At 49.8% G+C, this 26,780-nt stretch overlaps 2 protein-coding genes across 2 annotated transcripts in view; both read left to right on the top strand.

The window, feature by feature from the left end:
• The window catches only part of LOC147119778 (uncharacterized), a 45,275-nt gene extending 42,831 nt beyond the window's left edge, over positions 1 to 2,444 (top strand). The window contains exon 2 of the mRNA XM_085985256.1: positions 1,926 to 2,444. Coding sequence (XP_085841382.1) covers positions 1,926 to 2,444 — 519 coding nt within the window. The remainder of the gene's footprint in view (positions 1 to 1,925) is intronic.
• Positions 2,445 to 6,678: 4,234 nt separating this feature from the next.
• The window catches only part of LOC147119775 (uncharacterized), a 420,601-nt gene continuing 400,499 nt past the window's right edge, over positions 6,679 to 26,780 (top strand). The window contains exon 1 of the mRNA XM_085985250.1: positions 6,679 to 6,779. The gene's annotated coding sequence lies outside the window, so the exon portion shown is untranslated. The remainder of the gene's footprint in view (positions 6,780 to 26,780) is intronic.

Here is a 26,780-nt window from a genome sequence, read left to right as displayed (position 1 = left end):
CACCTTATTTGCAAGACTCCTTGCATTTAAATAGATGCCATCCAGCCTTGCCCTTATATATTTGCCCTGTCTACCAAGCTGACTTGTTTTTTTCTCTATAATTGGCAGCACATCACCCCCTATTTCAGCTCCCCTCTGTATCCCATCCCCCTGCCACGTTAGTTTAAACCCCCCCAACAGTGCTAGCAAACCTCCCCGCAAGGATATTTGTCCCGCTCTGGTTCAGGTGCAACCTGTCCGACTTGTACAAGTCCCACCTTTCCCAGAAGCAGGCCCAGTGATCCAGGAAAGTAAAACCCTCCCCCCTACACCAACTCTTTAGCCACGCATTCATCTGCTCTATCCTCCCATTCCTGTACTTACTAGCACGTGGCACTGGGAGTAATCCAGAGATTACAACCTTTGAGGTCCTGCTCTTTAATCTGTTACCTAGCTCCCTAAATTCTTGATGCAGGACCTCATCCCCCTACCTTCCTATGTCGTTGGTCCCAATGTGGACCATGACCTCTGCCTGCTCCCCCTCCCCCTTAAGAATGCCCTGTAGCCGCTCAGTGACATCCCAGACCCTGGCCCCAGGGAGGCTACAAACCATCCTGGAGTCATGTTTGCGGCCACAGAAACGCCTATCTGTTCCCCTTACGATAGAATCCCCTACCACTATTGCTCTCCCACTCTTTTTCCTCCCTTTCTGAGCAGCAGAGGCGTCCCTGGTGCCAGGAAGCTGGCTGCTGCTGCCTTCCCCTGGTGAGTCATCCCCCTCAACAGTATCCAACTTGGTATACTTGTTTGAAAGGGGGATGTCCACAGGGGTTCCCTGCACTTCCTGCCTGCCTCTGTTGCTCCGCCTGATGGTCACCCCCTGTGCAGCCCTACCCTGAGGCGTGAACAACTCGCTAAACGTGCTATCCATGACCCTCTCAGCATCGCGCATGCTCCAAAATTCATCCACCCGCAGCTCGAGCGCCGCAATGCGGTCTACAAGTAGCTGCAGCTGGATGCATTTCCTGCACACATGGTCATCAGGGACACTGGCAGCGTCCCTGATTTACCACATGGAGCAAGAGGAGCAGAACACGGGTCTGAGCTCTCCTGCCATGACTTACTCCTTTAATTAATTTAAAAATTTATTCAATACCCCAGTTACAGGTATACTCTAGGGCGCTTTATTTACCAACTGTCCCCACTACACCAGAGACCCTAGAAATTTAACACCACAGAAGTCAAGCTTGTATTGAAAAGAGAGAAATACTCACCAACCAATCACTTACCTGCTCCCTGGTGACGTCACACTCTGATTACTTTTTACCTCTCTTCTCTGCTGTTGATTTGGTATGCCTCGGTCTTCGCGCCGGTTTTTATACCAGGCTCACCTCCTCTCTGCTGCCGCTGCTCCCTGGAACTGGTCGGGCCTCGGTCTTCGCGCCGGTTTTTATACCGGGCTCACCTCCTCTCTGCTGCCGTTGCTCCCTGGAACTGGTCGGGCCTCGGTCTTCGCGCCGGTTTTTATACCGGGCTCACCTCCTCTCTGCTGCCGCTGCTCCCTGGAACTGGTCGGGCCTCGGTCTTCACGCCGGTTTTTATACCAGGCTCACCTCCTCCGATTTGCAGACGGGAAACTCAAACCAAACATCACTTCAAGATCTATCAGGACTTTTGAGCATGGACGCAGGAAGCACCGTTCAGAGCAGGGAGAAACTGTATACGTGTTCTGTGTGTGGACGAGGCTTCAGCCGATCCTCTGGCCTGTTGAGACACAAGCGCAGTCACACCGAAGAGAAACCGTGTAAATGTGGGGGCTGTGGGAAGCGATTCAACTACCCGTTTGAGCTGGCAACTCATTGACGAGTTCACACGGGGAGAGGCCATTAACCTGCACTGAGTGTGGGAAGGGATTCATGTGTTCATCCAACCTGCTGACACATCAGCGAGTTCACACCAGGGAGAGGTCATTCACCTGCACTGAGTGTGGGAAGGGATTCACTCAGTCATCCGACCTGCTGCAGCACTGGCGAGTTCACACTGACGAGAGACATTTTAAATGCCCGGACTGCAGGAAGTGCTATACAGGATCCGTGGAACTGACACGCCATCAACCTATTCATACTGATGAGAGACCTTTTAAATGTTCTGACTGTGAGAAGAGATTTAAAAGAAAAAACGATCTCCTGAGACACCAGCGAGTTCACACTGGGGAGAGGCTGTTCACCTGCTTTGTGCGTGGAAATGGATTCACTCAGTCATGCCAACTCACTGAACACCAGCGAGTTCAGACCGGGGAGAGGCCGTTCACCTGCTCCGTCTGTGGGAAGGGATTCATTCAGTCATCCCACCTCACTGAACACGAGCGAGTTCACACTGAGGAGAAGACGTTCACCTGCTCTGTGTGTGGGAAGGGATACACTGAGTCATCCAACCTGCTGAGACACCAGCAAGTTCACAAGTGACTGCAGGGGTTGGATTCTGATGTTATTGCTGCTGTTAATCCCATCCCAGACTGAATCGGGTTCATTCTGACAGTTGGGATTTGTTTCTGCTGATGTTAATAAGCCCTGTAAATGGGTTGGAGTTTAATATTCTGGATATATGTCAAATAAAACAGTTTGCTTTAAACACATTGTTGTGGATTTTTTTCGTTCCCACCTGAGTGTTTAGCATCACCTGGCTGGAGCTCAGAAAGGACAATCTGGAGGGTAGATCGTACAGTGGGAACAGAATTACAGCCTGGACACAGTCCTTCAGGGCCACACTGAGAGGGCCAAATGGCACTTCGGTCTTTCTCGTCTCTCTTCACTGACAGCAATGTCCCCGTGCAGGTTAATCTTGAGGCCTGTAAGGTCCAGATGATTTCCACCCAATGGTGTTTAAAGAGATTGGACGGGTGCTCTGTGAGCCCCTTGCCCATGTCTTCAGCTCAGTAGAGTCAGGGATTGCTCCCTGAGATTGGAAGGTAGCTCACGTAGCTCCCATTTTCCAAATTGGGGACAAATCAGAGCCAGGGAACTAGAGGCCCATCAATATGATATCAATCACAGGAAAGGTGCCTGAAGGAATCCTAAGAGAACGAGAGGCCCATCAGTGTGATATCGATCACAGGGAAGGTGACTGAAGAGATCCTAAGAGAACTAGAAGCCCATCAGTGTGATATTGATCACAGGGAAGGTGCCTGAAGGGATCCTAAGAGAACTAGAGGCCCATTGGTGTGATATCGATCACAGGGAAGGTGCCTGAAGGGATCCTAAGAGATGCTCTTTTCAATCACGGGGAAAGGGAAGGAGCCATTTGAGATATTCAACATGGTTTCCAGAAAACAAGACCAACTTGCTTGAGTTTTGTGAAGAAGTTACTGGGTTGGGGGATGAGGGGATTCTGGTTGACATTGTCTACCTCAGGGGTGTCAATCTCATTTTCCATGGTGGGCCAAATCCAATATCCTGGGCCTTGGCAAGGGCCACATTCAGCAAAAGTTATTAAACTAGGAATAAATGAAGATAAACTATATCGATACTTCGAATCATAGAATGGTTACAGCACAGAATGTGGCCATTCAGTCCATCGAGCCTGTGCCAGCTCTCTGCAAGAGCACCTCAGCTAGTCCCACTCCCCCACCCTTTCCTCGGAGCTCTGCCATTGTTTTTCCTTCAGGTTCTTATCCAAGTGCCTTTTAAAAGCCACAATTGAATCTGCCTCTACCATCCTTTCAGGCAGTGCATTCCAGATCATAACCACTCACTGCATAAAATGTTTTTCCCCATGTCACCTTTGCTTCTTCTGCCAATCACCTTATTTCTGTGTCCTCTGGTTCGCAACCCTTCCGCCAATGGAAAAAGTTTCTCTCTCTCTACTCTGTCCAGACCCCTCATGATTTTGAACACCTCTATCAAATCTCCTCTCAATCTTCTCTGCTCTAAGGAGAACAACCTGATCTTCTCCCATCTATCCACGGAACTGAAGTCCCTCGTCCCTGGAAGCATTCTTGTAATTCTTTTCTGCTCCCTCTCTAAGGCCTTCACATCCTTCCTAAAGTGTGGTGCCCAGAATTGGACACAATACTCCAGAAATGTCCTCCAATTACATATTGGGAAAACCAAAGCCATTGTTTTCGGTCCCCGCCACAAACTCCGCTCCCTAGCCACTGACTCCATTCCTCTCCACAACATCGGTCTGAGGCTGAACATGACTGTTCACAACCTTGGTGTCATATTCGACACTGAAATGAGCTTCTGACCACATATCCACAGCATAACAAAGACTGCCTATTTCCATCTTCGTAACATTACCCGTTTCTGCCCTTGCCTCAGCTCATCCGCTACTGAAACCCTCATCTGTGCCTTTGTTACCTCTAGACTTGACTATTCCAATGCACTCCTGGCTGGCCTCCCACATTCCACTCTACGTAAATGTGAGGTCATCCAAAACTTGGCTGCCCGTGTCCTAACTTGCACCAAGTCCCGTTCACCCATCACCCCTGTGCTCATTGACCGACATTGGCTCCCGGTTAAGCAGCACCTCGATTTCAAAATTCTCATCCTTGGTTTCAAATCCCTCCAGGGCCTCGCCCTGCCCTATCTCTGTAATTTCCTTCAGCCCCACAACCCCCCCGAGATATCTGTGCTCCTCTAATTCTGCCCTCTTGAGCACCCCTGAGTATAATCGCTCAACCATTGGTGGCCGTGCCTTCTGTTGCCTTGGCCCTAAGGTCTGAAATTCCTTGCTTAAACCTCTCCACCTTGCTACCTCTCCTTTAAGATGTGCCTTAAATCTTACCTCTTTGACCAATCTTTTGGTCATCTGCCCTAATTTCTCTTTATGTGGCTCGGTGTCAATTTTTTGTCTTATAATCCTCCTGTGCAGCACCTTGGGAGGTTTTACTATACTAAAGGCGCTATATAAATACAAGTTGTTGTTGCACTCAGCCAGATTCTGTTCCTTCTGGAGAGAAGGGGAGGAACAAAATTACAGATGGTGTCATGAATGTTTTTAGATGTAAGAAGTCACACAACACCAGGTTATAGTCCAACAGACAAAAAACATTTTTTTTGGCTGGAAATCACAGCAGGTCCGGCCGCATCTGTGTCGGGAGAACAAGCCAATGTCGACTCGAGTCTGGATGACCCTGCATCAGGTGGGGTTACATGTAGCGTGACATGAACCCAAGATCTCGGTTGAGGCCGTCCTCATGGATGCGGGTGATTTCCAGCCAAAAAAAATGTTTTTTGTCTTTTTTTGTTTTTCATACAGACCCCAGCATCTGCAATATTTGACCCCTTGTGACCCCACCTCATTGTTCTTTGATGTAATGTTTCCCTGACTGACCTGTTTGGACACCATTCACACCTTTGACTGCTGTGATTATCTCTCTGCCGAGGTGTGATAAATGGCAGTTGGAAAGGTTACCTGTAAACATCTGACATGATTCTCTGACTATATAAGCTGTGTCTTTATGCATTTCTCCACTTCACCTGAAGAAGGAGCAGCGCTCCGAAAGCTTGTGATTTCAAATAAAGCTGTTGGACTATAACCTGGTGTTATGTGACTTCTTACATTTGTCCACCCCAGTCCAACTCTGGCATCTCCACACCAATGTTTTTGGACAGTAAGGATGGAGGGAGAGTTTGTAGAATGGGGAATTTACAGTTCAGGAGGGACAGGAGTAAATAAATTTCTGTAGAAACTAGATTTGTCCGTTCTGAATTTCTATCATGTTGTAAACAACATTTGAGGTTATTAGAAGGTGTGGATCTGCAGATTGAAACTCAAACCAAGCATTGCTTCAGGATCTGACAGATTCACTGGATTCATCAGGACCTGAATATCATCGGCCTTTGGATATAGAAGGAAAAAAACAACAATCACAGCGGGGAGAAACAGCACACATTTTATGTGTGTGGATCCTCCTTTAACAATTCGTCTAGCCTGTGAGACTTGTGCACCCACCTGAATCAACAGTGTAAATGTGGAAACAGTGGGAATGGATTTAGTTGCCCGTCTGAGGTGCAAACTCATTGAAACAGACACACCGGGGCGAGGCTATTCACCAGCTGAGTGTGGAAAGAGATTCACTCACTCATCTCACCTATTACCACACTAACATGTTTGTAATGGGGAGAATCCGTTCACTGCTCTGTATGTGGAAAGGGATTCAATCAATCATCCCATTTACTGACACACCAGCACAGTCACACCGGAGAGAGACTGTTTAGATACTTCACGTGTGGGAAGGGATTCACTCCGTTGTCCCAACTGTTGACACTCCAGAGTGTCCACATTGAGAACAGTTGCTGTAAATACTCTGACTGCTGAAAAGCTTTCAAAGTTCAAAGTAGCCGATGAACGAACAGCGCACTGATACTGGAGAGAGGCTGTTTCAATATCCTGTGTGTGGGAAGAAATTCACCCCACTGCTGAGACTCCAGTGAGTTCACATGTGATTGCAGGGGTTTGGAATCAGTTAATAATCACATCCAGGACTGAACCATGGCAGGGTGCCCGTGCACTTGGGATTCTGTGTGAATTATTGGTGAATTGTCTCTCAATGGGATCACAGAAACTCATTCTCCATTCACTAATTGGGGCTTTCAATGACGGCGTTGTTCCCCAGCATGCCCCGCGGGGAGAATGTGCCCTTTTCACACAAGAGGAGCCCAGTGCGCAGGCGCAGCGCCCGCCTGTATTTGGCGGATGCGCAGTGTCACTGTGATCAGAGCCGGTCGAGTGTGACAAGCGGACTTAGGGCGGAGATGCGGTTTTACGCCGATTACGGATCAGCGGGGCGCAGGAAGGTAACGTACCCGGCGGGTGAGCTTCATAAACACCTGCTGTACGTCACAAGCCCCAAATGAGAACCTACAGGTTCCATGTTTGTAGCTCGGAGGCTTTGCCCCGGTAACAGGCCCCGGCTAACGGCGGCTATCTTTGTAAAGGAAATATGACGAGTTATGTGCCGCCATCTTGCTTCATCGGACAGTTGATTGTATGCGCCGCCATGTTCGTAAAGGAACCGCGAGTGTGCGGGGCTTCAGGGTCCCAGTAAGTTATCTAAATCCAGCCAGAGTCAGCACCTTTAGGGGAGGAGAAGGAGAGGAACCGGTGAGTGTAAAACTGAACCCAGCCAGAGTCAGCACCTTCAGCGGAGGTGAGGGAGGGGAACCAGTGAGTGTAGAACTGAACCCAGCCAGAGTCAGCACCTTCAGGGGAGGAGAGGGAGTGGAACCAGTGAGTGAACTGAACCCAGCCAGAGTCAGCACCTTCACAGAGACATAGTCATGACGACACAGAAGGAGGCCATTCCGCCCATCGAGTCCGTGCCAGCTCTCTGTACAGCAATCCAGTCAGTCTCATTCCCCTGCTCTATCCCCGTAGCCCTGCAAGTTTATTTCCCTCAAGTGCCTATCCAGTCTCCCCTTGAAAACATTGAGTGTGTCCGCTTCCACCACTTCCATCGGCAGCGAGTTCCAGGTCCTCACCACTCGCTGTGTAAAAATGATTTTTCCTCACGTCCCCCTTGTATCTCTTGCCCAAAACCTAAAATCTGTGTCCCCTCGTCCTTGTACCATCAATCAACGAGTGGGAACAGCCTTTCCCCCTCTAGCCTCTCCAAACCCATCATAATTTTGTACACCTCTATCAAATCACCCCGCAACCTCCTTTGCTCTAATGAAAACAAATCCAGCTTCTCCAAACTGTCCTTGTAACTAAGATACCCCATCCCTGGAACCGTTCTGGTAAATCTCCTCTGCACCCTCTCAAGGGCCTTCACATCCTTCCTAAAGTGTGGCGACCAGAAATGCACGCAATACTCCAATTGTGGCGTAACCAGTGCTTTATAAAGGTTGAGCATAACTTCTCGACTTTTGTACTCCATGCCTCTATTTATGAAGCTCAAGATCCCATATGCTTTGTTAAACACTCTCTCAATAGGTCCTGCCACCTTCAGGGACCTAGGCACATTAACTCCCAGGTCCCTCTTTAAAACTGTGTCATTAAGTGTATCTTGCCTCTCCTTCCTTCTGCCAAAATGCACCACCTCACACTTCTCTGTATTAAATTCCATCTGCCAGTTGTCTGCCCAATCTGCTAGCCTTTCTATGTCCTGTTGCAGTCGATTGATATCATCATCACTGTTTGCCACATCCCCAAGTTTGGTGTCATTGGCATATTTAGAAATTCTACTCTTTATTCCAATATCCGGGTCATTAATATGTATGCACTGTCTACCATCCTCCAGTATGAAAAACAGCCATTTACCAGAACTCTGTGTTCTGTCCTGAAGCCAATTCCTTATCCAAGCTGTCATTGACCCACCTATTCCATGAGCCTCAATTTTGTTAACCAGCCTCTATGTGGTACTTTGTCAAATGCCTTCCGAAAATCCATGCAAATAACATCCATTGCATTCACTTCACCAATCCTCTCTGTTCCTTCATCAACAAATTCAATTAGATCAGTCAAACACGATCTTCCTTTTTCACACCCGTGTTGGCTTTCCTTAATTAGCTTAAACCTTTCCAAATGCCCGTTAATTTTTTTCCTTGATTATTGTTTCTAAAACTTTATCTGCTGCTGATGTTAATCTGACCGGCCTGTAATTACTTGGATTTTCCTCACACCCTTTCTTGAACAATGGTGTCACATTTGCCACTTTCCAATCATCAGGCACCTCCCCCGCATCTAGGGAAGTTTGGAAAATGATTCGGCTATCTCCTCCCCAATTCCCTTAGCAACCTGAAATGCAAGCCATCTGGTATTTGACTCAAACTCTCCACACTTCGGAATTCTCAACATGTCTCCTGAAGGCACTGGTAAAAGCAGAGCATATGGTTAACATCCCACACAATTATAACAGAAGAGCCCCAGAGCTGGGCCCCCTTTGTACAGTCCCAGGGCTGGAATCACTATGTGCAGTCCCAGGTTAGGAATCCCCATGTACAGTCCCAGGATAGGAATCTCCATGTACAGCCCAAGGTTAGCATCCCCATGTACACTCCCAGGATAGGAATCCCCATGTACAGTCCCAGCATAGGAATCCCCATGTACAGTCCCTGGGGAAGATTCCCCATGTACAATCCCAGGGTTAGAATCACCATGTTCAGTCCCAGGGTTAGAATCTCCATGTACAGTCCCAGCATTAGAATCCCCATGTACAATCCCAGGTTTGGATTCCTCATGTACATTCCCAGGGTTGTAATCCCCATGTACAGTCCCAGGGTTGTAATCCCCATGTACAGTCCCAGGGTTGGAATCCCCACGTACAGTCCTAGGGTTGGAGTCCCAATGTACATTCCCAGGGTTGGCATCCCCACGTACAGTCCCAGGGTCGGAATCCCCATGGACAGTCCCTGGGTTGGAATCCCCATGTACATTCCCAGCATTAGATTCCCAAGTACAATCCCAGGGTTAGAATCCCCATGTACAGTCCCAGGGTTTGATACTCCATCTGCAGTCCCAGGTTTGCAATCCCCATGCAAATTCCTACGGTTAGAATCCCCATGTACAGTCCCAGTGTTAGAATCCCCAAGTACAATCCCAGGGTTAGAATCCCCATGTACAATCCCAGGTTTGGATTCCTCATGTACAGTCCCAGGTTTGGAATCCCCATGTACAGTCCCAGGGTTGTCATGCCCGTGTACTGTCCCTGGGTTGGAATCCCCATGTACAGTTCCAGGATTGGAATCCCCATGTACAGTCCCAGGGTTGGAATCCCCATGTACAGGCCCAGGTTTGGAATCCCCATGTACAGTCCCAGGTTTGCAATCCCCATGTACAGGCCCAGGGATGGAATCCCCGTGTACAGTCCCGGGGCTAGAATTCCCATGTGCAGTCCCAGGGTTAGAATCCCCATGTACAGTCCCAGGGCTAGAATTCCCATGTACAGCACCAGGTTTGCAATCCCCAAGTACAATCTCAGGGTCAAAATCCCCATGTACAATCCCAGGTTAGGAATCCCCATGCACAGTCCCAGGGTTGGAATCCCCATGTATAGTCCCAGGTTAGGAATGCGCATGTACAGTCCCAGGGTTGGAATCCCCATCTACAGTCCCAGGGCTAGAATCCCCATGAACAGTCCCAGGGTTGGAATCCCCATGTACAGTCCCAGGGTTGGAATCCCCATGTACAGTCCCAGGGTTGGAATCCCCATGTACAGTCCCAGGGTTGGAATCCCAATGTACAATCCCAGGTTAGGAATCCCCATGTACAATCCCAGGAGAGGAATCCCAATGGACAATCCCAGGATAGGAATCCCCATGTACAGTCCCAGGGTGAGAATCCCCATGTACAGTCCCAGGTTTGAATCCCCATGTACAGACCCAGGGTTGGAATCCCCATGTACAGTCCCAGGGTTAGAATCCCCATGTACAGTCCCTGGGTTGGAATCCCCATATACAGTCCCTCGGTTGGAATCTCCATGTACAGTCCCAGGGTTGGAATCCCCAACTACAGTCCCAGGTTGAGAATCCCCATGTACAGTCCCAGGTTTGGAATCCCCATGTACAGTCCCAGGTTTGCAATCCCCATGTAAATTCCTAGGGTTAGAATCCCCATGTACAGCCCCAGCGTTAGAATCTCCACGTACAGTCGCAGGTTTAGAATCCCCACCTACAGTCCCAGGGTTGGATTCCCCATGTACAGTCCCAGGGTTGGAATCTCCGTGCACAGTCCCAGGTTTAGAATCCCCAAGTACAGTCCCAGGTTTGCAATCCCCATGTAAATTCCTAGGGTTAGAATCCTCATGTACAGGCCCAGCGTTAGATTCCCAAGTACAATCCCATGGTTAGAATCCCCATGTGCAGTCCCAGGGTTGGAATCCCCATGTACAGTCCCAGGGTTAGAATCCCCGTGTACAGTCCCTGGGTTGGAATCCCCATGTACAGTCCCTGGGTTGGAATCCCCATGTACAGTCCCTGGGTTGGAATCCCCATGTACAGTCCCTGGGGTGGAATCCCCATGTACAGTCCTAGGGTTAGAATCCCCATGTACAGTCCCAGCGTTAGAATCCCCAAGTACAATCCCAGGGTTAGAATCTGCACGTACAGCCCCAGGTTTGGAATCCCCACGTACAGTCCCAGGGTTGGAATCCCCACTAACAGTCCCAGGGTAAGAATCCCCATGGACATTCCCTGGGTTGGAATCCCCATTGACAGTCCCTGGGTTGGAATCCCCATTGACAGTCTCTGGGTTGGAATCCCCATGTACAGTCCCAGGGTTGGAATCCCCATGTACAGTCCCAGGGTTGGAATCCCCATGTACAGTCCCAGGGTTGGAATCCCCATGTATAGTCCCAGGTTTGAATCCCCATGTACAGTCCCAAGCTAGGAATCCCCATGTACAATTCGAGGAGAAGAATCCCAGGATAGGAATCTCCATTTATCGTCCCAGGATAGGAATCCCTATGTACAGTCCCAAGTTTGGGATCCCCATGTACAGGCCCAGGGTTGGAACCCCCATGTGCAGTCCCAGGGTTAGAATCCCCTTTTACAGTCCCAGGTTTGGATTCCCCGTGTAGATTCCCAGGATTGGAATCCCCATGTACAGTCCCAGGGCTGGAATCCCCATGTGCAGTCCCAGGATAAGAAACTCCATCTTCAATCCCAGGGTTGGAATCCCCATGTACAGACCCAGGATTGGAATCCCCATGTACAGTCCTAGGGTTGGAATCCCCATGTCCAGTCCCAGCGTTAGAATCCCCAAGTACAATCCCAGGTTTGGAATCCCCACGTACAGTCCCAGGTTTGGAATCCCCACGTACAGTCCCAGGGTAGGAATCCCCATGTACAGTCCCAGGGTAGGAATCCCCATGTACAGTCCCAGGGTTGGAATCCCCGTGTACTGTCCCAGGTTTAGAATCCCCAAGCACAGTCCCAGGTTTGCAATCCCCATGTAAATTCCTAGGGTTAGAATCCCCATGTACAATCCCAGGTTTGGATTCCCCATGTACATTCCCAGGGTTGGAATCCCCATGTACAGTCCCAGGGGTGGAATCCCCATGTACAATCCCAGGGTTGGAATTCCCATGTACAGTCCCAGGGTTGGAATCCCCATGTACAGTGCCAGGGTTAGAATCCCCATGTACAGTCCCAGGGTTGGAATCCCCATGTACAGTCCCACGGTTGGAATCCACATGTACAGTCCCAGGGTTGGAATCCCCATGTACAGTCCCAGGGTTGGAATCCCCATGTACAGTCCCAGGGTTGGAATCCCCATGTACAGTCCCAGGGTAGGAATTCCCATGTACAGTCCCAGGGTAGGAACCCCCATGTACAGTCCCTGGGTTGGAATCCCCATGGACAGTCCCTGGGTTGGAATCCCCACGTCCATTCCCAGGGTTGGAACCCCCGTGTACAGTTCCAGGGCTGGAATCCCCATGTACAGTCCCAGGGTTGGAATCCCCAATGACAGTCCCAGGGTTGGAATCCCCATGTACAGTCCCAGGTTTAGAATCCCCATGTATAGTCCCAGGTTTGGAATACTCATGTACAGTCCCAGGTTTAGAATCCCCATGTACAGTCCCAGGTTTGCAATCCCCATGTAAATTCCGAGGGTTAGAATCCCCATGTACAATCTCAGGGTTAGAATCCCCGTGTACAATCCCAGGTTTGGATTCCTCATGTACATTCCCAGGGTTGGAATCCCCATGTACAGTTCCAGAGTTGGAATCCCCATGTACAGTCCCAGGGTTGTAATCGCCGTGTACAGTCCCTGGGTTGGAATCCCCATGTACAGTTCCAGGATTGGAATCCCCATGTACAGTTCCAGGGTTGGAATCCCCATGTACAGTCCCAGGTTTGGAATCCACATGTACAGTCCCAGGGTTGGAATCCCCATGTATAGTCCCAGGTTCGGAATCCCCATGTACAGTCCCAGGGTTGGAATCCCCATCTACAGTCCCAGGTTTGAATCCCCATGTATAGTCCCAGGGTTGGAATCCCCATTTACAGTCCCAGGGCTAGAATTCCCATGTACAGTCCCAGGAGAGGAATCCCCATGGACAATCCCAGGGTAGGAATCGCCATGTACAGTCCCAGGGTGAGAATCCCCATGTATAGTCCCAGGGTTGGAATCCCCATGTACTGTCCCATGGTTAGAATCCCCATGTACAATCCCAGGATAGGAATCTCCATGTACAGTTCCAGGATAGGAATCGACAACTCCAGTCCCAGGGTTAGAATCCCCATGTACAGTCCCTGGTTTGGATTCCCCATGTACATTCCCAGGGTTGGAATCCCCATGTACATTCCCAGGGTTAGAATCCCCATGTACATTCCCAGGGTTAGAATCCCCATGTACAGTCCCAGGTTTAGAATCCCCATGTACAGTCCCACGGTTGGAATCCCCATGTACAGTCCCAGGGTTGGAATCCCCATGTACAGTCCCAGGGTTGGAATCCCCATGTACCGTCCCAGGGTTGGAATCCCCATGTACAGTCCCAGGGTTGGAATCCCCATGTACAATCCCAGGTTTGGATTCCCCATGAACATTCCCAGTGTTGGAATCCCCATGTACAGTCCCAGGGGTGGAATCCCCCATGTCCAATCCCAGGGTTGGAATCCCCATGTACAGTCCCAGGTTTGGAATCCCCATGTACAGTTCCAGGTTTGGATTCCCCATGTACAGTTCCAGGTTTGGAATCCCCATGTATAGTCCCAGGTTAGGAATCCCCATGTACAGTCCCAGGGCTAGGATTCCCATGTACAGTCCCAGGAGAGGAATCCCCATGTACAGTCCCAGGGTGAGAATCCCCATGTACCGTCCCAGGGTTAGAATCTCCACGTACAGTCCCAGGGTTAGAATCTCCATGTACAGTCCCAGGTTTGGAATCCCCATGTACAGTCACAGGTTTGCAAACCCCATGTAAATTCCTAGGGTTAGAATCCCCATGGACAGTCCCAGCATTAGAATGTCCACGTACAGTCCCAGGGTTGAAATCCCCACGTACAGTCCCAGGGTTGGAATCCCCACGTACAGTCCCAGGGTTGGAATCCCCATGGACAGACCCTGGGTAGGATTTCCCTTGTACAGTCCCAGCGTTAGATTCCCAAATACAATCCCAGGGTTCGAATCCCCATGTACAGTCCCAGGTTTGGATTCCCCATGTACATTCCCAGGGTTGGAATCCCCATGTACAGTCACGGGGTGGAATCCCCATGTACATTCCCAGGGTTAGAATCCCCATGTACAGTCCCAGGGTTGGAATCCCCATGTACAGTTCCAGGGTTAGAATCCCCATGTACAGTCCCAGTGTTGGAATCCCCATGTACAGTCCCAGGATAGGAATCCCCATGTACAGTCCCAGGTTTAGAATCCCCATGTACAGTCCCAGGGTTGGAATCCCCATGTACAGTCCCAGGGTTGGAATCCCCATGTACAGTCCCAGGGTTGGAATCCCCATGTACACTCCGAGCGTTGGAATCCCCATGTACAGTCCCTGGGCTCGAATCCCCACGTACATTCCCAGAGTTGGAATCCCCGTGTACAGTCTCAGGGTTGGAATTCCCATGTACAGTCTCAGGGTTGGAATCCCCATGTGCAGTCCCAGGTTTGGAATACTCATGTACAGTCCCAGGTTTAGAATCCCCATGTATAGTCCCAGGTTTGCAATCCCCATGTAAATTCCTAGGGTTAGAATCCCCATGTACAGTCCCAGCGTTAGAATCCCCAAGTACAATCCCAGGGTTAGAATCCCCATGTCGAATCCCAGGTTTGGATTCCTCATGTGCATTCCCAGGGTTGTAATCCCCGTGTACAGTCCCAGGGTTGGAACCCCCATGTACAGTCCCTGGTTTGGAATCCCCATGTACAGTCCCTGGGTTGGAATCCCCATCTACAGTCCCTGGGTTGCAATCCCCATCTACAGTCCCAGGGTTGGAATCCCCATGTAGAGTCCCAGGTTTGGAATACTTATGTACAGTCCCAGGTTTAGTATCCCCATGTACAGTCCCAGGTTTGGAATCCCCATGTAAATTCCTAGGCTTAGAATCCCCATGTACAGCCCCAGTGTTAGAATCTCCAAGTACAATCCCAGGGTTAGAATCTCCACATACAGTCCCAGGTTTAGAATCCCCACATACAGTCCCAGGGTAGCAATCCCCAAGTCCAGTCCCAGGGTTGGAATCCCCATGTACAATCCCAGGTTTGGATTCCCCATGTACATTCCCAGGGTTGGAATCCCCATGTACATTCCCAGGGTTGGAATCCCCATGTGCAGTCCCAGGGTTGGAATCCCCATGTACAGTCCCAGGGTTGGAATCCCCATGTACAGTCCCAGGGTTGGAATCCCCATGTACAGTCCCAGGGTTGGAATCCCCATGTACAGTCCCAGGGTTGGAATCCCCATGTACAGTCCCAGGGTTGGAATCCCCATGTACAGTCCCAGGGTTGGAATCCCCATGTACAGTCCCAGGGTTGGAATCCCCATGTACAGTCCCAGGGTTGGAATCCCCATGTACAGTCCCAGGGTTGGAATCCCCATGTACAGTCCGAGGGTTGGAATCCCCATTTACAGTCCCAGGGTTGGAATCCCCATGTACAGTCCCAGGGTTGGAATCCCCATGTACAGTCCCAGGGTTGAAATCCCCATGGACAGTCCCAGGGTTGGAATCCCCATGGACAGTCCCAGGGTTGGAATCCCCATGGACAGTCCCAGGGTTGGAATCCCCATGTACAGTCCCAGGGTTGGAATCCCCATGTACAGTCCCAGGGTTGGAATCCCCATGGACAGTCCCAGGGTTGGAATCCCCATCTACAATCCCAGGGTTGGAATCCCCATGTAGAGTCCCAGGTTTGGAATACTTATGTACAGTCCCAGGTTTAGAATCCACATGTACAGTCCCAGGTTTGGATTCCCCATGTACATTCCCAGGGTTGGAATCCCCATGTACAGTCACAGGGGTGGAATCCCCATGTACATTCCCAGGGTTGGAATCCCCATGTACAGTGCTAGGTTTGAATCCCCATGTACAGTCCCAGGGTTGGAATCCCCATTTACAATTCCAGGAGTAGAATCCCCATGTACAATCCCAGGATAGGAATCTCCATTTATCGTCCCAGGATAGGAATCCCTATGTACAGTCCCAAGTTTGGGATGCCCATGTACAGTCCCAGGGTTGGAATCCCCAATAGCAGTCCCAGGGTTAGAATCCCCTTTTACAGTCCCAGGTTTGGATTCCCCGTTTACATTCCCAGGGTTAGAATCCCCATGTACAGTCCCAGGATAAGAATCTCCATCTTCAATCCCAGGGTTGGAATCCCCTTGTACAGACCCAGGGTTGGAATCCCCATGTACAGTCCCAGGGTTGGAATCCCCATGTATAGTCCCAGGTTAGGAATCCGCATGTACAGTCCCAGGGTAGGAATCCCCATGTGCAGTCCCTGGTTTGGAATCCCCATTGACAGTCCCTGGGTTGGAATCCCCACGTACATTCCCAGGGTTGGAATCCCCGTGTACTGTTCCAGGTTTAGAATCCCCAAGCACAGTCCCAGATTTGCAATCCCCATGTAAATTCCTAGGGTTAGATTCCCCATGTACAATCCCAGGTTTGGATTCCCCATGTACAGTTCCAGGTTTGGAATCCCAATGTACAGTCCCAGGTTAGGAATCCCCATGTACAGTCCCAGGGCTAGGATTCCCATGTACAGTCCCAGGAGAGGAATCCCCATGTACAGTCCCAGGGTGAGAATCCCCATGTACCGTCCCAGGGTTAGAATCTCCACGTACAGTCCCAGGTTTAGAATCCCCACGTACAGTCCCAGGGTTAGAATCTCCACGTACAGTCCCAGGGTTAGAATCCCCACGTACAGTCCCAGGGTTAGAATCCCCACGTACAGTCCCAGGGTTAGAATCTCCATGTGCAGGCCCAGGTTTGCAATCCCCACGTACAGTCCCAGGGTTGGAATCCCCATGGACAGACCCTGGGTAGGATTTCCCTTGTACAGTCCCAGCGTTAGATTCCCAAATACAATCCCAGGGTTCGAATCCCCATGTACAGTCCCAGGTTTGGATTCCCCATGTACATTCCCAGGGTTGGAATCCCCATGTACAGTCACAGGGGTGGAATCCCCATGTACATTCCCAGGGTTAGAATCCCCATGTACAGTCCCAGGGTTGGAATCCCCATGTACAGTTCCAGGGTTAGAATCCCCATGTACAGTCCCAGTGTTGGAATCCCCATGTACAGTCGCAGGATAGGAATCCCCATGTACAGTCCCAGGTTTAGAATCCCCATGTACAGTCCCAGGGTTGGAATCCCCATGTACAGTCCCAGGGTTGGAATCCCCATGCACAGTCCCAGGGTTGGAATCCCCATGTACACTCCGAGCGTTGGAATCCCCATGTACAGTCCCTGGGCTCGAATCCCCACGTACATTCCCAGAGTTGGAATCCCCGTGTACAGTCTCAGGGTTGGAATTCCCATGTACAGTCTCAGGGTTGGAATCCCCATGTGCAGTCCCAGGTTTGGAATACTCATGTACAGTCCCAGGTTTAGAATCCCCATGTGTCGTCCCAGGTTTGCAATCCCCATGTAAATTCCTAGGGTTAGAATCCCCATGTACAGTCCCAGCGTTAGAATCCCCAAGTACAATCCCAGGGTTAGAATCCCCATGTCGAATCCCAGGTTTGGATTCCTCATGTGCATTCCCAGGGTTGTAATCCCCGTGTACAGTCCCTGGTTTGGAATCCCCATGTACAGTCCCTGGGTTGGAATCCCCATCTACAGTCCCTGGGTTGCAATCCCCATCTACAGTCCCAGGGTTGGAATCCCCATGTAGAGTCCCAGGTTTGGAATACTTATGTACAGTCCCAGGTTTAGAATCCCCATGTGCAGGCCCAGGTTTGGAATCCCCATGTACAGTCCCAGGTTTGCAATCCCCATGTAAATTCCTAGGCTTAGAATCCCCATGTACAGCCCCAGTGTTAGAATCTCCAAGTACAATCCCAGGGTTAGAATCTCCACATACAGTCCCAGGTTTAGAATCCCCACATACAGTCCCAGGGTAGGAATCCCCATGTCCAGTCCCAGGGTTGGAATCCCCATGTACAATCCCAGGTTTGGATTCCCCATGTACATTCCCAGGGTTGGAATCCCCATGTACATTCCCAGGGTTGGAATCCCCATGTGCAGTCCCAGGGTTGGAATCCCCATGTACAGTCCCAGGGTTGGAATCCCCATGTACAGTCCCAGGGTTGGAATCCCCATGTACAGTCCCAGGGTTGGAATCCCCATGTACAGTCCCAGGGTTGGAATCCCCATGTACAGTCCCAGGGTTGGAATCCCCATGTACAGTCCCAGGGTTGGAATCCCCATGTACAGTCCCAGGGTTGGAATCCCCATGTACAGTCCCAGGGTTGGAATCCCCATGTACAGTCCCAGGGTTGGAATCCCCATGTACAGTCCCAGGGTTGGAATCCCCATGTACAGTCCCAGGGTTGGAATCCCCATGTACAGTCCCAGGGTTGGAATCCCCATGTACAGTCCCAGGGTTGGAATCCCCATGTACAGTCCCAGGGTTGGAATCCCCATGTACAGTCCCAGGGTTGGAATCCCCATGTACAGTCCCAGGGTTGGAATCCCCATGTACAGTCCCAGGGTTGGAATCCCCATGTACAGTCCCAGGGTTGGAATCCCCATGTACAGTCCCAGGGTTGGAATCCCCATGTACAGTCCCAGGGTTGGAATCCCCATGTACAGTCCCAGGGTTGGAATCCCCATGTACAGTCCCAGGGTTGGAATCCCCATGTACAGTCCCAGGGTTGGAATCCCCATGGACAGTCCCAGGGTTGGAATCCCCATGTACAGTCCCAGGGTTGGAATCCCCATGGACAGTCCCAGGGTTGGAATCCCCATGGACAGTCCCAGGGTTGGAATCCCCATGTACAGTCCCAGGGTTGGAATCCCCATGTACAGTCCCAGGGTTGGAATCCCCATGTACAGTCCCAGGTTTGAATCCCCATGTACAGTCCCAGGTTTGAATCCCCATGTACAGTCCCAGGGTTGGAATCCCCATGTACAGTCCCAGGTTTGGAATTGTTGTATCCATGTGTTAATGGAGACATGGAATGCAGGAGTTGGTTTAACAGGTGTTTACTGAACAAAGTCTGGAGGTGAACTAAGCGATACAAGACACTATACAGGCTTATATAGCCCAAGTGGCCATTACCGGCATTACAGTACACAGGGGCTCTTAAAGGCACATACACCACAATTCCTCCCCTTTTAGACAACCAGTAAAAACATTTTAAGTAATCATTAATTAACATGTTTACAAGAACAATAATCTACACATTTGCTGCAGTTAATCAATTATAAGTCAGTGTCTCTGGAGGCTTCCTGTCTCGGTCCGGATAACGCCTCGGTGGTGTAGTAGTTTTTGGTGGTGTTGTAGGTTCTTTTGGCAAGGTCGATTCGGCTTGAGTGCCAGTGTCAGGTTCATCTGGTTCCAATATCACCGGATCGGAGGTAGATACTATGGGTATCTCTGCTTCAACATTAGGCATATAGAGTTGTGGTGTAGGTTGTCCCTTTTCGGATGGTTCTATGATCTGGTCAGCATGGCGCCTTATTATGCTTTCTCCAATGTCCACGGTATACATCAGCGGTCCTAGTCGTGTGCAAATAGTTCCAGGCTGCCACTTCTCGGTACGGTAGTCCCGGGCCAAAACTTGCTGACCTATCTGGAAGGTTCTAGTTGGCCTTTCATTCATGCCCTGAAATTGCCGGTTCTCTACGTCCCTTCTGATGTTTGGCTTGATCAAATCCAGCCAGCATCTTAGTCTTCTATTGAAAAACATCATGGCGGGAGTTTGGTTTGAAACCACATGTGTTGCATTCCTGTATGCAAACAAGAAGTTATCTACCTTATGCTGTAGATTTATGTCTTCATTACCCATGGCCTTTATGGCCTTCTTGAAGGTCTGGACAAACCTTTCAGCCAATGTATTGGTGGCGGGGATGGTATGGGGCGGACGTGTAGTGCTTAACCCCATTGTTTTTTAAGAACTTCCTGAATTCTTCGGACACAAATTGCGGTCCATTATCAGAACAGATCTGTTCAGGCAGCCCATTCCTGGCAAATATGGCCCTTAATACTGTGATGGTTTTTTCCGTGGTGGTGGAGGACATCTTTATTACCTCCAGCCACTTGGAGTGTGCATCAACCGCGATTAAGAACATTGAGTCCATAAATGGACCAGCAAAGTCGATGTGTACCCTTTGCCATGGAGATGAGGGCCACTCCCATGGATGTAGAGGGGCTTGTGGTGGGGCGTTTTGGACCTTCTGGCATCCTAGACAGCCCTTGGTCATTTCTTCGATGTCTCCATCGATACCTGGCCACCACACAAACGCTCTGGCTAGGTTCCTCATTTTCACTCCACCCAGATGCCCCTCGTGAAGCTCCTTTAGCACTTTATCCTGGAGTTTGGGTGGAATCACCACTCTGGATCCACACATCAAGGTTCCTCGGCACACTGACAGCTGTTCTCTTCTTTGCGAGAATGCTGGCAACAGTGGCTCACCATGTGCTGGCCATCCCTTCACCGTTAAATCGTAGACTCGTGAGAGAGTCGGGTCATTTCTCGTTTCCTTTTCAATGGTAGAATTTGTTACTGGTAGACATTCCACTATGGTTGAGTGGAACATCTCCACTGGGTCCACTGTAGGTGCCTCTTCTACCGTTGGCAATGGTAGACGCATTACCCGTCAGCATTTCCATGCTGTTTTCATCCTTTGTATTCTATGTCATATTGGTGTGCCCCTAGGAAAAGGGACCACCTCTGCAGCCTTTGCGCTGTCATAATGGGAACGCCCTTTTTAGGGTTGAATATGAAGACGGAGGGGTTCATGGTCAGTCAACAAGGTAAATTTTTGTCCGTGTAGGTAATCGTTGAATTTCTTCACTCCCCATACCAGGCTGAGTGCTTCCATGTCGATCTGGGCATAGTTACACTCAGCTGAGTTAAATGAGCGTGACGCAAAAGCTATCGGCTGCTCCGAGCCATCAGGGAATCTGTGCGATAATACCGCTCCTACGCCGTAAGGGGATGCATCGCACGCCACTCTGATTGGCAGTGATGGGTTGTAATGAGCCAAAACTTCCTTGGACGTGATCAAGCCTTTGCATTTATGGAAGGCACGTTTACAGTCTTCGCTCCATTTCCAAATTACTCCCGTTTGTAGCAGTTCGTTAAGAGGGTGCAGAACAGTTGACAAGTTTGGTAAAAATTTATGATAGTAATTTATCAATCCCAGGAACGACCTTAATTGTGAGACATTTTCAGGTGCTGGGGCTTTTATGACCGCTTCAATTTTTTCAGGTGACTTATGCAACCCTTCTTCGTTAATTATGTGGCCACAATATGATATTTGTTTCTGGAAAAATTCGGACTTGGGGCGATTTGCTCGTAGGCCCCGTTCTCTCAGCCTAGTGAGCACCTGCTCCAAATTGGCAAGGTGCTCGTTGTCGTTTTCTCTTGTTACAAGGATGTCGTCAAGGTAGCATTGAGTCCCCGGAATCCCTTGGAGGACTTGCTCCATAGCTCTTTGCCAGATAGCTGGAGCTGATGCTACTCCGAAAACCAGTCGATTGTACTGGTACGGGCCTTTGTGTGTGTTTATCGTGAGATACTTTTTAGAGGCCTCCTCAACCTCCATCTGTAGATATGCCTGTGCCAAGTCAATTTTGGTGAAACATTTCCCTCCGGATAGTGAGGCGAAAATATCTTCTATCCTCAGAAGAGGATACTCTACCGTGTGAAGGACCGGGTTTACAGTCACCTTGAAGTCCCCACAGATGCGAATTTTTCTCTGTTCTTCAGATTTATCATTATTCAACGTTTTCTTCATGACCGGGACGATGGGTGTTGCCCACTCGCTCCAATCTATCTTGGATAACACGCCTGCCTTTTCCAAATTCTCCAGCTCTACCTCGACTGCTGGACGAATTGCGTATGGCACCGTCCTTGCCTTAAAAAACTTGGGAATTGCCGCATCTTCCACTTTTATTGAGGCGGTGACGCCTTTCAAGGTTCCTAGTTCCTGTTGAAACACTTCTTTGGCGTTGGCCAAGATGTCTTTTAATCATTCAGGTATGACGTCATCATCATTTTTTTTCTTACTGGTCACCGTCAGTGCCTGAATGGAGTGCCAGTCTAAACGTATCTTCCTGACCCATTCACGTCCCAACAGCGGTGGACCACCATCTTGCAGAACGTATAAATACAACTTCTGTATTTCCTTGCCGTTGTATACAACAGGCACCCTTATTTTCCCTCTGGGGTATACTTTCTGCCCCGTATATGTTTTCAAGATAATGGATATGTCTTTCAAAGGTATATGCGGAAATAGCCGCTCGTAATCCTGTCTACTAATGACGGTCAGAGCTGATCCTGTATCTAGCTCCATTTTAACTGGGGACCCCGCTATCGTGAGGGTAACCCAAATGGTCTGGTAATCTTCTTTGGCAATTACATTATGTAATTTGAGACGGCTTAGTCTCTTGTTTCCAGAGTTGCTATCGCTCTTCTGGTCTTCGGAGCTACTGTCCGTCATCATTTGTACCTTTCTGTACTTTTCCTTATTGATTTTTTTTTTCTGTCAGTGTATTTTTTGTTTCCAGATCGGCATACACGTGCAATGTGTCCCATCTTTCCGCATTGCCTGCATGCTTTGTCCTTGAACCAGCAGTCCCTCTGGTCATGGGGGGGTCTGCCGCAGCGATAACATCTCTCGAAACCCTGTGTCAATTCATGGGTGCCGAAGTCCTGTGGCTTTTGTTGTATCTCTGCAGCTCCTCTTGCTGCTGCTTCGTATGATACAGCCACACTGAAAGCCTTGTCCAGTGTTAAATCTTTCTCAGAAAGTAGCCTTTTCTGTGTTCCTTCACTTAGGAGACCGCAGACGAATTTGTCTCGAAGAGAATCTGCCAGTCCTGCCCCAAATTGGCAGTGCTTTGACAGCTTTCTTAATTCAGTGAGGTAATCAGCGTTACTTTCATTCTTGTGCTGATTCCTCCTGAAGAATTTGAATCGTTCCGCTATCAGCAGCGGTGTTGGGTTTAAGTGCTCCTGTAGGGTATCAACAATCTCCTTAAAATTCTTGTCCATCGGTTTGGCTGGAGTGATTAAGTTTCGTAACAGCCCGTATGTCCTTGCGCCCATTAGATTTAGAAGTACCGATGCCTTTTTATCATCCTCTATTTCATTCGCTGTGCAATATACCTCTACTCTTTCCACATATGTGGTCCAATCCTCTACATCACTATCGAAAGCAGTAATATTGCCAGTCTTAGGCATCCTGAAAAAATGGCACCTCCCGCGCTTTCCTTTCTTCCCTGCCGAGGAAAAATGGCGCCTCCCGCGCTTTCCCGCCGCTGCCGCTGCTGACAACGCTGTTCTCCGCGGTTTTTATTTATACAGATATTTTTAATAGTTGGAGACTCGTTCCCGCCGGACTCTTTGGGACTTTTCCCTCCCTCTGCTTGGTCCGAACGCCGACCTGCTTTGCAGCGCTGGCCGTCTCCAGAGTGCTCCACCCTCCGTCTCTGTTTGCCTCCGCCTTTGCTGCTCGGCCCCGCTGCAGAGCCAGCCGATCGCGCCACAGCCCGCCGCCCAGGAAGGATTATTGCAGTACCTGCCACCAGCCCGGCTCGCTGGTGAAACCACAGTTTTTTCTTTTTTTTTCCTTCGACCTTCGTCTGAGGAATCGATCTCCTTGAGGTGCTGCCGAATTGCAGGTAAGTCCGTTTCCAATTCGTCGCCACTGTTGTATCCGTGTGTTAATGGAGACATGGAATGCAGGAGTTGGCTTAACAGGTGTTTACTGAACAAAGTCTGGAGGTGAACTAAACGATACAAGACACTATACAGGCTTATATAGCCCAAGTGGCCATTACCGGCATTACAGTACACAGGGGCTCTTAAAGGCACATACACCACAGGAATACTCATGTACAGTCCCAGGTTTGCAATCCCCATGTAAATTCCTAGGGTTAGAATCCCCATGTACAATCCCAGGTTTGGAATCCCCATGTACAGTCCCTGGGTTGGAATCCCCATGTACAGTCCCTGGGTTGGAATCCCCATGTACAGTCCCTGGGTTGGAATCCCCATGTACAGTCCCTGGGTTGGAATCCCCATGTACAGTCCCTGGGTTGGAATCCCCATGTACAGTCCCTGGGTTGGAATCCCCATGTACAGTCCCTGGGTTGGAATCCCCATGTACAGTCCCTGGGTTGGAATCCCCATGTACAGTCCCTGGGTTGGAATCCCCATGTACAGTCCCTGGGTTGGAATCCCCATGTACAGTCCCTGGGTTGGAATCCCCATGTACAGTCCCTGGGTTGGAATCCCCATGTAAAGTCCCTGGGTTGGAATCCCCATGTACAGTCCCTGGGTTGGAATCCCCATGTACAGTCCCTGGGTTGGAATCCCCATGTACAGTCCCTGGGTTGGAATCCCCATGTACAGTCCCTGGGTTGGAATCCCCATGTACAGTCCCTGGGTTGGAATTCCCATGTACAGTCCCTGGGTTGGAATCCCCATGTACAGTCCCTGGGTTGGAATCCCCATGTACAGTCCCTGGGTTGGAATCCCCATGTACAGTCCCTGGGTTGGAATCCCCATGTACAGTCCCTGGGTTGGAATCCCCATGTACAGTCCCAGGGTTGGAATCCCCATGTGCAGTCCCAGGGTTGGAATCCCCATGTGCAGTCCCAGGGTTGGAATCCCCATGTGCAGTCCCAGAGTTGGAATCCCCATGTACAGTCCTAGGTTTCAATCCCCATGTACAGTCCCAGGTTTGAATCCCCATGTACAATCCCAGGTTAGGAATCCCCATGTACAATTTCAGGATAAGAATCCCCATGTACAACCCCAGGGTTGGAATCCCCATGTACTGTCTCATGGTTAGAATCCCCATGTACAATCCCACGATAGGAATCCCCATTTATCGTCCCAGGATAGGAATCCCCATGTGCTGTCCCAGGGTTGGAATCCCCATGCACAATCCCAGGGTTGGAATCCCCATGCACAGTCCCAGGTTTGAATCCGCATGTACAGTCCCAGGTTTGAATCCCCATGCACAGTCCCAAGTTTGGGATCCCCATGTACAGTCCCAGGTTTGGATTCCGCATGTACATTCCCAGGGTTGGAATCCCCATGTACAGTCCCAGGGTTAGAATCCCCTTGTACAGTCCCAGGATTGGAATCCCCATGTACAGTCCCAGGGCTGGAATCCCCATGTACAGTCCCAGGTTTGGAATCCCCATGTACAGTCCCAGGTTTGGAATCCCCATGTACAGTCCCAGGGTTGTAGGAAAAATGACTCCTCGGAAACTAGACTTCGAGTAAGAGAGACAACTTTATTAAATGACAGAGCTCTGGGAGAAGCGTCTGCAACCACGCGGTCTGCGAGAGCACCTTCTCCCCGATTGTAGTACGTGCCGAGCTTATATACAATGCCAAGAAGTTGGTTTTAGATCATTTACATTCATCCAATCAATTAGTTTATTAGCGCATATCGTTATTTTCCTCCAGTCAGGAGTTTACACACTTGTGTTGCCAATTCTGCCTCTTCAGGTCTTCGTTCCGTCTTGTTCCCCGGCGGAATGTGATTAGTTCGATAATAGGATACAAGTGATTAGTTCGATGATAGGATACCAGTGAACCTTGTTAGTCCTCAGTGATTCAATTAGTCCCAGTCAGGTCACGAGATGAACTTTGTTCCAGCCATGCGTAAGAGTGGCATGTCTCACTGTGCAGTGATTCAATTAGTCCCAGTCAGCGAATTTGTTGTTTGTGTCTTTTCCAGCAAAATCTTGTCCTGCAATCTTGTCCAGCAAAATTTTATTCTAACAGACCCTCCTCTTGGTCCTGGAGCACGATTCATTTGCTCCCAGATGACCATCCTCGGTCCCCCTTTCGTTGGTGCTTACAGCCACTGGCTTATGTCCGGGGGTTCGGTTGTTCCGTCGACAGTGTCGTATTGGTGTTCTTCATCCCTTGGTAGCAGGTTGGTGTGTTCCTCCTCGATAGAGGCGATCGGCATCACAGTTTTCATAGCAGCTTGGCAACACAACTTTATACGGCTCAGCGCACAACACATCAACATACAAATTACAACTATTATTTGTGGTAAACCACGTTCACTATCGTATCACTGTTAGTAGTTAGCACTGTTCACCACTGTTCGTTATAACTGTATCACTGACCACTATTGTATCACGGTACGAGGTCGCCTCTTGCCACACTGCTATACCTGGGATGACCACTGCCGACTCCGCCTTGGCTCCACCCACCAGGCCAGGTATAAAGGTGAGCGACTGGCTGGTATTCCTCCTGCTTGGATCGGATCACCCTCGAGAGTGGGCTCTGTTATTTAGTCAATAAAAACCTTTAGTCACCTTCGTAACTCTTCGCCTTTTATTGGAGGAATTGATAGGTATATCAATTTTATTGACTAAATTTAATGATGTCCGACAACGAGTCACAACCGGCGGAGGAGCCACCAGCGCAGCTCCCAGGAGCACAGCCACACCAGCCAGCTTGGCTGCGAGCCCTCAGACCGCCGTACCTGGACCTGAACCCACGAGCAGCAAACTCAGCCGCAGACTTTAAACACTGGCTGGTCTGCTTCGAATCATACCTGAGAGAATCCAGCGTCCCTCAGGCATCCAAACTAAGTGTCCTGCAGGCACAACTGAGCCCGAGAGTATACGCTCTCATCGAGGACATGACTACCTACGAGACCGCCATCAACCTGCTGAAACAGAAGTACCGGACCCCGGTAAACTAC

This window comes from Somniosus microcephalus, chromosome 4 (assembly GCF_052327205.1).
Source record: "Somniosus microcephalus isolate GS21.2 chromosome 4, FLI_Smic_1.0, whole genome shotgun sequence".
Taxonomy (NCBI): Eukaryota; Metazoa; Chordata; class Chondrichthyes; order Squaliformes; family Somniosidae; genus Somniosus; species Somniosus microcephalus.
This window is presented reverse-complemented; position numbering and strand designations above follow the sequence as displayed.